Consider the following 15,233-nt stretch of genomic DNA (forward strand, 5'->3'; position numbering starts at 1 on the left):
GTATTTTATTTACGCACTAAAACACAAAGCCAACCCATTTCCCACTCCAGAAATGAGATAAATATACTTGCCTCTTGCCGTTTGAAGTTCTGCACATATTCTTCAAACTGTTCATCTTTTGTCTCATCAGCTTTCCCAAGCTTCTGAAGGACCTAGTTTGTGGATAAAACAAAATGGTTCAATTTAATAATGTTTTCAGGGTGGGATAGGGACGGTGGGAGGGAGACATAAGAGGGAGGAGATATGGGGATATATGTATAGGTATAGCTGATTCACTTTGTTATAAAGCAGAAACTAACACACCAATGTAAAGCAATTATACTCCAATAAAGATGTTAAAAAAATAATAATGTTTTCAAACAAAAAGCAGAGCAAGGCTGTTGTTTCGCTCTTCTGAGGAGACGTCTCTCTTAGCACAGCTAGTTTTCTGTTCTGTAAGCATCTTGGCCTAGTGGCTTTGGAGTTGAACAGACCTGGCTTTTAATCACAGTCCTACCACACGCAGGCTGCATGACCTTGAGGAGGTGTCACGCTATAGCATTCATTTATTCACATATTTTTTCTCCAGTAGGCTGTAAGACTTAAAGACAAAAGCTATGCCTTGTCCTTTTGTCCAAAGCATCTGGCACAATGCTTGATGCATAACAGTTGCTCAATTTTTTGTTAAACGGTGAATCAAAGTTATTTGAGGAAAGTACTAGCCTACTTCATAGGGATGGATTTAGAATTACTGGAGCCACAGGCACACGGTAAATTCTCCCCCACCATCTCCTGACACTCTCTTCAATTCACTAAATGTTCAAAGAGGCCCTGGGATACACAAAGCCCATGCTAAGAACTGGTCATCCAGAAATAGATATATGAATAAAATAAGGCCCCAGGACTTAATCTTAAGCTTATGATCTAATGGGGTAGACAAGGCAAGTTCACAAATAACAAATCAAAGACAATCTGTAATAAGCAAGATGAGTGGATTGCAAGACGTTAGAAGCAATATCCCCTTAGAGCTGAGCTCTTCAGGGAATCCTGGTGGGGATTCTTCAAAACATGCTGGAATCCAGCAATCCCACTCCTGGGCATATATTCAGAGAAAATTATAATCTGAAAGGATACATGCACCCCAATGTTCATAGCAGCACTATTTCCAATAGCCAAGACGTGGAAGCAACCTCAATGTCCATCGACAGATGGATGGATAAAAAGATGTGGTACAACATACTAGCAGCTCACTTAACCTCTCTGAGTATATTTCTTCATCAGTAAAATGAAGATAATAATAGTAAAAAAGAAAAAAAAAAAGATGTGGTACATACATACAGTGGAATACTACTCAGCCATAAAAAAGAATGAAATAATGCCATTTGCAGCAACATGGATGAATCTAGAGACTATCATACTAAATGAAGTCAGTCAGACAGAGAAAGACAAACACCATATGATATCACTTATATGGGGAATCTAAAATACGACACAAGTACGAAGTTATTTACGAAACAGACTCAGACATAGAAAACAAACTTATGGTTACTAAAGGGGAAAGGGGGTGGGGGAGGGATAAATTAGGAGTTTGGAATTAGCAGATACAAACTACTATATAAAAGTGATAAATAACAAGGTCCTACTGTATAGCACGGGAACTATATTCAATACCCTGTAATAAATCACAATGGAAAAGAATACGTATATATATACATACACACACACACACATATATATACACACACACGTATATAACTGAATCACCTTCCTGTACACCAGAAACTAACACAATGTTGTAAATCAACCATACTTCGAATTTAAAACTATGCTGGCAATTCCTGCAGACAGGAACGTGGCAGAGTACATTCCAGTTAAGGAAGCAGCCTAAGCAAAGACCACTGGAAGAATCATGATGGACTGTGAACTGGACATGAGTGGCTCTGTTTTCCTAGAGCACAGGACTGGGTATCAGAAGAAGTAGTTCTTAGCGATACAGCAGAAAGTTACTTGGGACGGAGCAAAAGGACCCTGAGAGTCATGATCGGGTACACTATTCAAGATTCCCATATCTAGTATCTAAAACACCAACTTATTTAAGAATTTATAAAAACTCCATAAATGTTGCCTTCTCAGAATACGTACACCCTATGGCATTACCAAATATGTTTTTCCAAAACATAACCATTTGGGCATTAAAACATACACTCATACAAAGCACTTTCTATGGCTAGGTTGTACATCAGCTTATGCTAATTTGTTTCCTTAAAGATATAATCTTGTACAAATTGATAACTTCCTTAGACTCAGTTTAGAATGTTTTAACTAAACCCAAGTATCAAAGTATTTACCCAACAAGTCAGAGTCCATGCAGATTCCTTCAAGAAATAAATTTTCTTTGGAGGTAAATAGTAAATATTCTAAGTATATAAGTAAAAAATGATTATTTTATTCTATTCTAAAACTAACTGTTTATAATATATGCTAGTATTCCTTCCTTTGGCATTACTAAACAAAGATTTTTTTTTTTTTTTTTTTTTTTTTTTGCTGTATGTGGGCCTCTCACTGTTGTGGCCTCTCCCGTTGCAGAGCACAGGCTCCGGACGCGCAGGCTCAGCAGCCATGGCTCATGGGCCTAGCTGCTCCGCAGCATATGGGATCTTCCCAGACCGGGGCACGAACCCATGTCCCCTGCATCGGCAGGCGGACTCTCAACCACTGCACCACCAGGGAAACCCAACAAAGGTTTTTTAAAACAATAAAACTGTATACAGACTCACATATATTACCAATTACTCAACTTCATTCAATTTCATGTCCCAAACCAACATCATATATGAATAATAGGAAAGATATATTATTTCTCATTGCAAAATTATTATTTAAACAAAGCTGGATGTATCCAGTAACATAACTATTCAAAGGACAAATAATCACTCTATTAACTAATAATCTTTTCTCAAGAGTCTCTGTGAAAGACAGAAGAGAAAACACTAATTTTTGAAAGAACTGGGCATTGTAACTAGGGAATAAGTTGATAAGCGTAAGAAACATGATCAAATATATATATGAACTATTTTAAAGTTAACAGAGCTTATTCCTGGATGGTAAGATTCAGAGTGATTATTATTTTTTTCTTTATAATTTGCTACATTTCCCATAATTTCCTCTATGGTTATATGTTACTAATCAGGAAAAATCATAAAGATACGTAACAGGAGTTTATCATACTGATATCTGGTATATAAGAGATTTATGTATTAGATTCTAGTACAAGCAAGTAGATTGTTAGTAACTAGTTGAAAGACTCTCCTCAAAAGATATAGATGAGTGAATTAATATCAACCGGAAGAAAGGTTTCCAGAGGCAGCCCTTGGGGACCTGTACCTGATTCAGTGATTCATGTGTAAGGAGAGGGTATCAATGGTACTTACTTCACAGTATTGTGTGAAACTACCAAGGATACACATGGAAAGGCTGAGCTTTGATGCCTAGCATATAATTAATGCTCAATAAATATCTACTATTATTATAGATATTATTATCTAACACTATCGAATAATTTATCAATGGCCTAAACTTACACTGACAAAAAGTTGGGGAGGATATTGGATATGTTATATGATGAGAATGAGGATTCACAAAAGAAAGCTTCCCTAACAAGTTGAAATTCAACAGGGATAAAATGTAGGTCAAAATATAATTGTCCAAGTGCCAGATTTATGTATTCAACTTTCAACTACAATGAGACAGGATGGATGTTAAGAATACATGGTTCCTGGGGCTTCCCTGGTGGCGCAGTGGTTGAGAGTCCGCCTGCCGATGCAGGGGACATGGGTTCGCGCCCCGGTCTGGGAAGATCCCATATGCCGCAGAGCGGCTGGGCCCGTGAGCCATGGCCGCTGAGCCTGAGCGTCCGGAGCCTGTGCTCCGCAACGGGAGAGGCCACAACAGTGAGAGGCCCGCGTACTGCAAAAAAAAAAAAAAAAAAAGAATACATGGTTCCTGCCCTTAAGTAGAACTAAGGAACCATTTTCGCCGACAGTCAGTATGAGCTGACAAAGTGATATTGCTGCCAAAGCATCTAATGTAATCTCAGGCTACACGAACAAGCATGAAAGGCACCCGGGGAGCAGTCCTGAATGATTCTATGTGGTGAACAAGTTGATAACCACATAGATACATAGACAACCTGGAGTCAGCTGAAGCGGAGAGAGTTGATACCATGAGGTAAGAGGCACAAATGATATAATCGGTATAGTAACGGGGAGAAGAGGAGACCAAAGGGAAAAGAGTACATCTGTCTTCAAATATGTGAAGGACCAACATCAGGAAGAAGGACTGGACTTTTCCCATCAGAAACCAAGATCAAGAACCAGCACGGGCAGGTAAAAGCTTTATCAAGAGAATGTTTGTGCCAGAAGTTTCTATCATGGTTTTCTGGAAATTAAATAGTTTGTTGGTAGAGGTAATGAGCTCACTGTCCTAGGAGTTATTTAAGTTTAACCCAAAGTTAGAGGTGCTAGAGAAGAGATTTATTCATCACACTGGTGAGTGGAATGAGTCATATTTCAAATATCTTCTCATTCTTGAATCCATAATCAATGTATCATGTTAGACATTTTCCCTAGACAAGAATGCAAATCTCAATGAATAGAAGGCAGAGAAGAACGTCTGTTCGTTTCTATCTCCAGCTGATATTGACTTGCTGAAGACTGCTTGCCAAACCCTGTGCTAGGGGCCGCAGTAGTGCAAACTGCGTTCCAGGGACTGTGGTCACGTGACCGGTCTGAGCACGGGTGCAAGCTGTGGAACTAGGGTAGATGCGGCTAGCGTGCTAGGCAGAGGGCAGATTACGGAAAGGCTTCGTCTGCAAGACTAAAGACTTCAATCTGCTTGTAGAGACCACGGGAAGGCAATGAAGAGTTTCCCTTCCCTGGAGACAGCTACGTGATTAAATCTGTGCTCCCTGGTGACAGTGTTAAGGACAGGTTAGAAGAGAGAATGAGTGGAAAAGGGAGACCAGTTAAGAGATTATTTAAATAGTCCAGGCAATAAATGACAGCCGCAGCTAAGGAACAGATAAAACCAACCCTCAAGAAGTAAACATACAGAATTTCACAGCTTATGAGACAAAAATGGTGAGGACAGAATGAGTCAAGGGTGACATCATTTCTTCTGTGGTGGCTGAATGGGTCATCTGGTGACAATCAGGGTGCTGAGTTGTTGCAAAGTCTCCAGGGAGATGGGAATGGTTTAGATGTGGAATTGGAAAAGGTTAAGAACCAGAAACACAAAGCAGGAATCGTGGGTGGAACCAAAGGCCCAGCTGAGGCAGAAACCACCAAAGTGCAGGTACCCACATTTAAGCAGTTTTGTGACTTTTCTCCAGCAGCCTTGATACAGGTGATAAGATTCATCTGCTACATAGAAAGACAGTATCTTAAGGCATCGAGGACACTGAAACCTAGAACTGAGATGACAAAAAAATGTATCTTCTACCTTGTTCTAATAGTACAATATTTAACAGTGAGTTTATAATTTAGGTGGCCTCTCTCATTCACCTCTCTACTGGCTATGTTGACAATACCAATTAAGCCTGAACAGTTTGGCCCCACTGATATTACAGGAGGATTACTAATATATTCATGCATCTGACACTCAGATTTTGACATGACACATCTTCCTCCTCCCCAGGCAAAAGGAAGAAAAATCTGCGCCTGGTGCATATTGGCTTAGGATTTAGGTCTTTTACTTCAAAGATAATTTCATGTACATTGACACTTTCCTGTTTTTTTGGGTTTTTTTGCGGTACGTGGGCCTCTCACTGCTGTGGCCTCTCCCGTTGAGGAGCACAGTCTCCGGACGCGCGGGCCCAGCGGCCATGACCCAGGAGCCCAGCCGCTCCGCGGCATGTGGGATCTTCCTGGACCGGGGCACAAACCCGTGTCCCCTGCATCGACAGGCAGACTCTCAACCACTGCGCCAGCAGGGAAGCCCGACACTTTACAAGAAGATTTCTGTTGTTACTTTTGTTGCTGTCAGTTTTCAAATGCAAAATAATATTCTCAACTGAAGAAGCTTTTTCAAACTGCTTTTCCTTTCAGTGAGATTCTGAAATATTCCTCTAGAGCTGGCTGGGTATTCATCTTCTCACTCTCAGCCCTGAGTTCAGTAAGTTCTGATCTGATCCTAAAAGACGTCATGACATAGGCAAAAAATTAAAAAAATTTAAAGCAGGAATACGGTAACTTGGAATATTTAAGCTAATAAATATTTTTTCAGTGTCTCCTAAAGCAGTTAAGTTTCTCAGCTTGGTTTACAAAGGCTGCTCCAATGATGTGAATCTCACATACTTTTCTAGAGCAATTGTTCGTGTACAAAGTGTCCAAGTCAAGTCCCTAAAAATTTAGAACTCGTTTTAATTTGGGCAGTTTCCCCACACTGTAAAGCCAAAATTCCGATCCAATTTCAAATCCTCGGAGTCCAGTGCAAATTAAATGCTGACTATTGTAGCAGTGAGAGAATAATTGCCTTCTCTCCATATGTTAAAATTAGGAATGGAACACTATGTTCACAGCTCTCAAAAGAAGTAGTTGGCATTTGAAGTCAAAGAAAAAAATTCACAATCTTCCATTCCACATTGAGAGGACTTCTGTTAATTAGGGGAAAGATCAAAGCAAGGTCAAAAAATAGTGAGGTATGACCCCAAGCACGAAAAAAAGTCCTATGATCCGAAGTGGGAAACTGATAAGAGGCGGGGATGCAGACAAGGTAATTCTAGATGAAGGCCACTGGGGGTGTCTGAGACATGTTTTTATATACTGCTTGATGCTGGGACAAGGGTGATGGTTAAAAGAATTCTGCAGCATTGGCCACTGGATGCCCTAGAGAGATTCACACATTACATGACGGCTCAGACTAGACAAAGTTCTAACTCTGGGTGATTCATTCCTTCCTTAATTCATCCTTCCTTAAGCCAGACTCTAAAAGTCAAAGAAAGAATCCTACAATCTAATTAGTTTTCTCTAAACAAGGAGGTGCCCCTCTCTTCATACTTGCTGTCTTTATAAAGAAAGAAGAGCACATCAAATTATGTAAACATGATTCACTGAATCCAGGAATCAAGTACATGGGATGACCATGGCCTTTTCTGGACAGGAGGACACAGACAGATAGTCTTCTACCACTGCCCACACCCAAATGATTCATTCACTTGTCTGTCTGGACACCCACCTATCCATTTATCAAGTGCTCACTCTGATGCTGTGCAAAGATCCAAAACCTCGGACTGGAGGGAGACCATTGGGTGCCCACGAGTGCAGGGTAGCTGCTCTTCTGAAGTGTCCTATGGGTACACACTGCACTGTTTCTCCAACTTCAGGGTACTAGTCCCTTAACCTCTTTCTGGATATGTTTCAAGACTTAAAGAAGTGGCTTTAATGCAGCCTGATTTGAGAAGAATAAGATGAGTCATCCTTTGGTGTGGCTCAGGTGCCCATCAAGGTCCTGCACTTTGCCTTCCATCTGGTCCTCTGTGGGACCTATTTCTGCACCGCTATGACATTCACTTCTTGCCCTGGCAGATCTCAACAGTACATTAGGCATCACATCATCAAAGCCTCTCGGAGGTTGACATGAGCCTTCTTGCTAATTCTGGGAAACACTTTCAGGGAGGTACACGAGAACAAATGAGAGAGGGAAGGTTCACAGGCTTCCATCCCATTTGGGTGGTCTTCAGACTTTAAAAGTTTGAGAATAACGCATGGTAGAGAGAAAGTACAAGTCTCAGACATGAGCAGGTTTATCCTAAGTGGGACAGAAGCAACTGGGTATTAGAAAGCAGTGGAGGAAAGAAAGTTCAGGGGCCTGGAAAGGAAAGAGAAGTGAGGTGGGTCCCCAAAATGCAGATACAGTAAAGCACCAGCCAAAGCTGCTTTCAGTCACGGGTCTACCTGGTGAGGTATCCTGCTGCAGAATTCTGCTCTCTTCTACCTTCCCCAACCCTTTAAAGTTGAGGGCATCTTACTCCTCTGACTTAAAAAATATCTTGTTGGAAAAGATAGCTTGAGGAATACTGATGTAGGAAAGATGAATTGTGAGCCCTGGCATCTATCTGACCCCTTCTTCTTCTCCAGGAAGCTGGGTGCCCCGTCTCTTCCTCTTGCTTGGGTCACCTCGTCTCAAGACTACTTTTCTATGAAAACTGATACTTCCAGTATCCAACCCAGAATACAACATTTACAGCAAAATTCAGGGACACAGTCGGCTAAAACCTTTGAGTCATCCTAAGGCTCTGAGAGGGACCATATTTTCCTTCTCCAGTGCCCCCCCCTTCAAGGACGGGGCGCTATCTCATGCCAATATTGCACAGTGATCCTCCAACCTCATTAAATCATTCAAATTAATCCTCACGCTGCTTAGCTAGGGGAAGATATTCCTCCATATACCACAAGAGAAAAGTTGTCTGCTAAACTGGTGGCAATCTACCTACAGAGGAGCTGTTAGAAAGGCATGTGGCCATAGCAACCAGGGAGGGCTCTGTACCCAGACATTTCACTGGGGATCAGTCCTGTGCCTGATTTCTTCCTACAGACTCCTCAAGCCACCTTTGTGACCTCAGTTACCCACAGTACCAGCAGAAGATGAATCAGCAATTTGAACACACAGAACTGCAGTACAAATAGGAAGGAAGATGTTGACTTAGGTGGGTCCACAAAACCCGACTCAGGATTTCAATTGGGAACTGTAAATTCCCTAAGACAAGAGGGAGTTGATGGACAGGAATCAGATGAAAAGGAGAGTCCAGAGAAGAGAGTAAAGACACGTTTTTGCTTTTCTTCCTCTAGGGAAAATGCCCCATCTTAATAACTCCATATTCCTTAATTTATGAGCTCTCATCTATGGAAATTTAAAATACATCAAGCACAGTTCCAAATGCATTATACCTAAAAGTGAATTTAATCCTTCCAACAATCTTGTGAGTTAGGTTATAATGACTACCCTCATTTTACTGATGAGAACACTGAAAATTGGTGAGGTTAAACGATTGACCACAGTCACAAACTAGTATGTAACTGAGCTGGGATTCAAAGCAAACAGTATGATTCCAGAGTCAGCTTCTAACTACAAGGCTATAATGCCCTGAAGACAGCAGCAGGGAAAGAAACATGGCTGGTAGCTTTTCCCTAGACAACGAAGTCATTTTCGTCCATTCTACATTCACTCTCACTGTCTGTATCACATGGCCAGGGATGCCAATATAGCAACTACTGGATCCATACTTCTGTTAAATGGAACCATCTGACACCACCTCCATCCAAAATAGGTCATTATATTCATTCAAGTACCCTGGGTGAGTGGACGTGGGTTACACAAAATACGCATTCTCCCCACTCTACCCTTACTTAGAAAGAAGACCTCCAACTAGCTTCAGACTGGCAAAAGGCCTAGGAGGACATCACCTCATTATAAGAACCTTAGAGATCAGGCCACAAAGAGTGCCTCAGCAACAAGTAGTTCAGAAAAACAAAACGAAAAACCTTAGGTGCACGTCAGTACAATGTAGCTGCTTGTTCTATAATGTCCTATGGGCAAGCACTGCACTGTTTCCCAAACTTTTGGTGGAAAGAATGGCATGAACAGATCCTGGCAACAAAGTCCCCACCGCAGTCCTGCCTGGGGCCACTGAGTGATATCAGAAAGGACACTGTCCCTCTTCAGACTCCTTTTTTTATTAATGATGCCTTTGGTAACTTGACCCTTCCTGCCTCACAAACACTTCGTGAATAAACACAAAGAGAAAGACACAGGGTGCTTAAAGAACGTTTGAAATCGCATTCTGGGTAACCTCATATTGAAGCAGGACCCCAATTCCACAGGTTCCTAAATGTGCAACAGACTCCAGTTGCCAGGGTTCACCGTCACCAAGGATTTCAGACAGACCCAACAGGATGTGACTCAAAGGCCATTTCACTAGTGGTTTCTATCTTGAATGGTTATTGATCCCAAACTAAGAGTCATCTGATGTAAAAATTTTTATACGAATTGCAGGTTTGAATGGAAGTCAAAAAAAAAAAAAAGGAGATTGCTAATAGGTTGAAAACCAAATGGTACTTCCTCTGGAAATGAGTCCTGATATAGAGCTGGACATGGTATTTTCCATTCAGTTTGTTCCCGTGGCAGTTTTCTAAAGATCCGTGCACAAGAAGGAACTCTGAGTGCCTTCGTGACCTTTATTTAAAGAACACTGGAGCAGAGGGGCAACATAAGGTCCTGGGAGACGTAGGTGAGATATAGGATGCTCGTTACGGCTGTGAGGGCTGCCTGTCAGAGCACATAGCCTTCTGCTCCTGGGCACTCAGGGCTGAAAATACTTCTCACCAACAAACATGCAATCGCCACAAACAAACAAATAAATAAAGGAGCGAAGAAACAAGCAAATCCTGCAGCACTAATTATTCCTGCACACATTTCTGTATTCTGCTTTTACGCCTTGATTTTCAATTTTCTGCAGCTATTTTTAAAGTCTGATCTGCATGAAGTGAATTACTAAAGAAAAGAAACTATGAAATATAGTTTGGATGAGGCCCACTTTTCAGATTTAATTGGAGCTTCTGGAGCTGGATTCGCCACTTTCATATGGTTAATATGGAATATTTTATAAAGTTAAACGCAAACTTTGTATGGATTTTTAAAATATCGAGCCTAACAGTATGCTGCTTTGGGCTATATCACCAGACTCTTGTCTGGACAGGGGAATACTTTAAGGGTTTTTTTTTTAAGAAGCACAGTTTGGTGTGTAAGAATTACCACGTGATAGAAGGTGTAGGAAGAACACAGCTGTTTTCTGGGCACCCTGAGTGATACTTACATGATACTTGCATAAGGGAAACACGCTTCTGGAACAGCCTTTTACTGGCTATTCGGACCATCTGTAAACACATGCAGACACTTCTGCGGGTCATACTCTGCACTGACGCCTACAGATCCACACTCCCCCCTCCTCACCTGGTTCAGCACCTCTAGGGACTGCACCCGGCCCTGCCCCTCTGGCTTCTGTCTAGAGTTGATCATGAGAACTCAAGCCAGCAGAAGATGGAAAGGCAGGAGCAGAGACGTGGGGACAGTGGTTCCCCTGGTCCCCTCCTTGCATCCACCATCACAGTAGCCTCAATCCTCTGGTGGCCCCTCCAACAACTACATCTCCTCTCCCTAAGTTCTGATAACAGCTTCCTCCCCTTCCCCTATAGGCCTGGAGATCAAAGACCCCCAGCACCCTCCTCTGCTGCTAGACCCAGCAGCGTCTCCATCCCTTGCTGGTTTCCCGTAACGCTTTCCACAGGCCATCCTGGAATACAATTGGGGTCTCAAAATTCCTAGCTCAAAATCTCCCACCGCCCTTTTCACCTTCCAACCATGAGCAATAATGAACTAAAGCAACCCAACACACTTCTAAAAAAGTACCACTGTTGTGTCACAGTGTACGAATGGGATAAAAACAAACCAGCACAATCCATCCTACCAGAAACAATTTGCAAGATAAGCAAGTCTAAAGATACTGATCCCACAACAATGGGGTTTTGCCAACGAGGACGCTTTTCAGGAACATAAGCCCTGCCTGCAGTTGGCAAAGGATAATTCTCATTAAAAAGTGTTTAGTAGGATGTTTTCAGCCTTCATTTGAAGACATCTCAAAGAGAGATTGTTTTTCCTTTTGAAAGCTTGTGGGACTTTTATCCCTGGCATTTGAACGACATCTTTTCATGAATGTTCTTTAGATGTTGATGTTCCTCCGTTGAGAATTCAAGGGAATCACAACCAAAATCCTAGTAGGCTCACTGAGGAAATTGACAAGATAATTCTACAGTTAATATGGAAATGTGAAAGACACAGAATAGTCAAAACAATTTTGAAAAAAAGGAGAATAAAGAAGGATGCTATATCCCACACCAAAGCTCTTTAGAGCCATAAAGTCGAACTTGCAGAATAGAAAACTAAAAATGGCATGACTTACTTTTGTCCTACTGAAAGGGTAGTCTCCTGCAAAATCTTTGACCTTGGCACCTAGTAAATCCTGAGCAGAGTAAAAAGGAAGCAACACCTACAAACAACTAGCTTCTATATGTCTTATTCCATGTTTATGGGGAAATCAAATCCCACGCAGGGTCTCTGGTGTAAAAATCAAAATGTTTAAAAAGCTAGGGCTGTGTTTTTAGAAAAATAACTGACCATGATTCTAAGGCCAAACCTCTCTCCACAGCCTGCATTCTCATGAGATCATTACTGTAGATTTCACTGGCTACACCAGTTCTGCACCTTATTGTAGGCAACACTGCAGTAGTATTTCTCTGCCTTTTGTTTAAGAAGATCCGGATGTGAGATCACTTTATTTATTTATTTTTTACAGTAGGTCCTTGTTGGTTATCTATTTTAAATACAGCAGTGTGTACATGTCAATCCCTAACTCCCAATCTATCCCTCCCCGCTGAGATCACTTTTTAAAAAGTTGGTCCTTTCCCTTCTGCTTCAATGTCGCTAGTAAAGCCATAATCTATAATATCTAATATTTGATTAGTCAGCAAGTGGAAGGAATACTGCAGTCCAATCAACATGATGTCCAGGGTCATAGAGAGGAGTAACCCATGAACACTTTGAAATCTTCTTACTGTACAGCTTTCACCCGGCAGCTTGCTAGATATGCAGAATTTCACGTCTATCCCAGACCCACTGAATTAGAATCTGCTGTTCAACAGTATCCCCAGGCAATCCATCTGTACGTTCAAGTTTGGGAACCCTGCTCCAAAAATTACAAACTCAGTGTCACACCCCACAGGTAAATAAAAAAAAAATAGTCATTTTTCTGGGCATTTGCTGTCAATGTAGGAAAAATCAAGCTTTTCACACTGAAACTGCAATGATCACAGGATACACCTTGAACATTGGATATTAAAATGAATGCACAATCTCTATTCAGCGTTTCCTTCATTCTCTTAAAGCAAAGGACTGAAAAATTTCCAAATGGTTAAATGCTCTGGACAGGTGAGTGGGTTCTGGTTGTTTGCAGTTTAATTTGCATTTTAATGATGTCATCACCATCAGGTTTTTATAAAAACATGATTCTGCAGACTACTCCATAGGAAGCGGAATCATTCCAATCAGTCACGTTTTTGTCCACAATCTGTGAATTAAACGTGAGTTTCTGGCTCAGCGACAGTAAACAACGTCAGATAAATGAAACAGGAACATCTGTGACGGTTTTTCTGGCCATCCCCCCAAATGGTGAGTAAGGCACTCCTGCCCTTTCATGTGGAAACAACTGAAATCACATGGACCTCGGCATGAATGTTCCAAGCAACCTGGACTACAAACGGGGGACTTTAACATCAGACAATCATGGCTGCAAATAAGAGCAAATCTGTTTCTTTGGCAAATGTCCTATGATGGTTTTCCATATAAAATAAGAAAGAGGCTTTAACCCAGAAGTCTGCAGGCCATAATCATTTATACTGAACCAATCTTTGCTTCTTCCTCTAAAATCTAACAAACATCAGGGACCTAATGCCCAGCCAGCACCCGGCTGTGAACAAGACACCAGGCTTACCCTTAGCCCTATGCAGTATCCGCAAACACAACAGTCACCTCCTCCTTTGAACATAATTGAGGCAAATGGGATCTTCTCCTATCATCGCTTCTTTCTCTTTTCCTTTTCCCTCCTCACCTCTTACTGGAAGCTTCGTGACAGACTCTTTCGGCATAAAATATACTTAAATTAGCTGTGAAATGTGTCCAATATTAGTGAGAGAAAGTTTCATTTTGTAGAACTGTCTCTCCAAAGAATGTGAAAAACCTTATTCACTTCCACAAATGCCCAGGCCTCAAAAATTCGAATTCCTCCTCCTCCTCAATAAGTCCAGGACCCTGCGGAAAGGGCCAAAGGCATCCTGAGATAGAGATGCATAGCTGCACATCCCAGGTAGGCTGCTTCTGAAATGTTAAGCTGCAAAGTTAGGAAATGGGAAAAGTAAAGAAACATCTGTACTGTACTTGGGTCTCAAAGTATGAACAGAAGCATCTAAAATGAGCCTTCCTTCTGAATATGGGCTGTACAGTTGCACTCTCCTAGGTGTTAAGGACCAAATGAAAGGGTTATATAACCAGCTGGAAAGACAAAAGACAAAAACTTAAATAAATGTAAATTTAAATAATAACTCACGCTTAAACAAAAATTAGCCAGGAAACTAGATGACTTCACATGGTCTTAATATGCTAAGTGCATTTCGAATCACCACGAAGATGACGCAGAATGCAGTGTCGTCCAAAAATTTTTTGACCAGAGAACCTTTTGGTCTAAGGAGTATCTTGCGAGACTGATGTGCTACCAAACACACCTGGGAAAGCCCTGAGCTACACCATCCCTACCAGGGATCTAGACCTGGGAAGCCCTGCACCTCTAAAACAGAGCTCCTCCACCTGGCTGTGGCATCAGGATCACCTGGCAGGCGTCTGTTGAAGCAGGTCTGCAAATATCATTCTGATGACCACAGATTTGCTCTGATCTGTTAGCTGTGGGCAAAGCCTTACGCTTATTCCTCAGGAGTAATTATTTTAATTTAATACCAAGTTTATATAACACTCAGAAGTGAGCCATCTCTCAGCAACAAAAACAAATCATGAGATGTCCTGGTTCAGCCAGGTGTAGGCTCCATCGCCCTGGATAAGCCGCTGAGGCCCCAAGGGTCTCCCTTCCTCGTTTCTGCCGCCCCAAGGCACCCACACAGGATCCTGAAAAACAAACAGAATCCCTGCATTGTAACTCCTGCCAAGTGCAGCTCAGGTTACTGGGATACATACGGGCAGCATCATTAATTGCCCTGCATAAATAATTCAATATAAACCAGGCTCGTATAATTGGTGGGGAGGGGATCTGGTTCATGACCCAGCTCTGCCACGTGTAAGCGAAAGCTTTCTCACTTCTTCCTCTTCTTCTCCACCATTCTTTCACCATTTAGGTGACAACTAATGAAAGAAAACCATCTGTGTAATATACATCATGACCTCAACATACGCCGGCCCCAAATTCATTTTCTACAGGTCTCTGCGCCCTGCAGGACTGAACCAGTGGACGGACTTGCCCAAGCTCCCTTGACTCTAGCTTCCTGGACCAATGGAGGCACCAGCAGGAAATGAAAGTGTGGGGAAAGAAAGGTCAGGTCCCGCTCTGTCTCGGCTTTGAGCTGTTTCTGGCAATACTTATG

The 15,233-nt window shown here is 41.8% G+C and overlaps 1 protein-coding gene across 3 annotated transcripts in view; it reads right to left on the minus strand.

The window, feature by feature from the left end:
• Window positions 1–15,233, minus strand: part of AMPH (amphiphysin) — a gene marked incomplete at its 5' end in the record, with an annotated part of 190,479 nt that overhangs the window by 103,204 nt on the left and 72,042 nt on the right. For all 3 annotated transcript variants that reach the window (XM_082662331.1, XM_082662330.1, XM_082662329.1), the window contains one exon: window positions 68–152. In XM_082662331.1, coding sequence (XP_082518457.1) covers window positions 68–152 — 85 coding nt within the window. The remainder of the gene's footprint in view (window positions 1–67; window positions 153–15,233) is intronic.

This window comes from Grampus griseus (assembly GCF_964374135.1).
Source record: "Grampus griseus genome assembly, chromosome: 9".
NCBI lineage: Eukaryota > Metazoa > Chordata > Mammalia > Artiodactyla > Delphinidae > Grampus > Grampus griseus.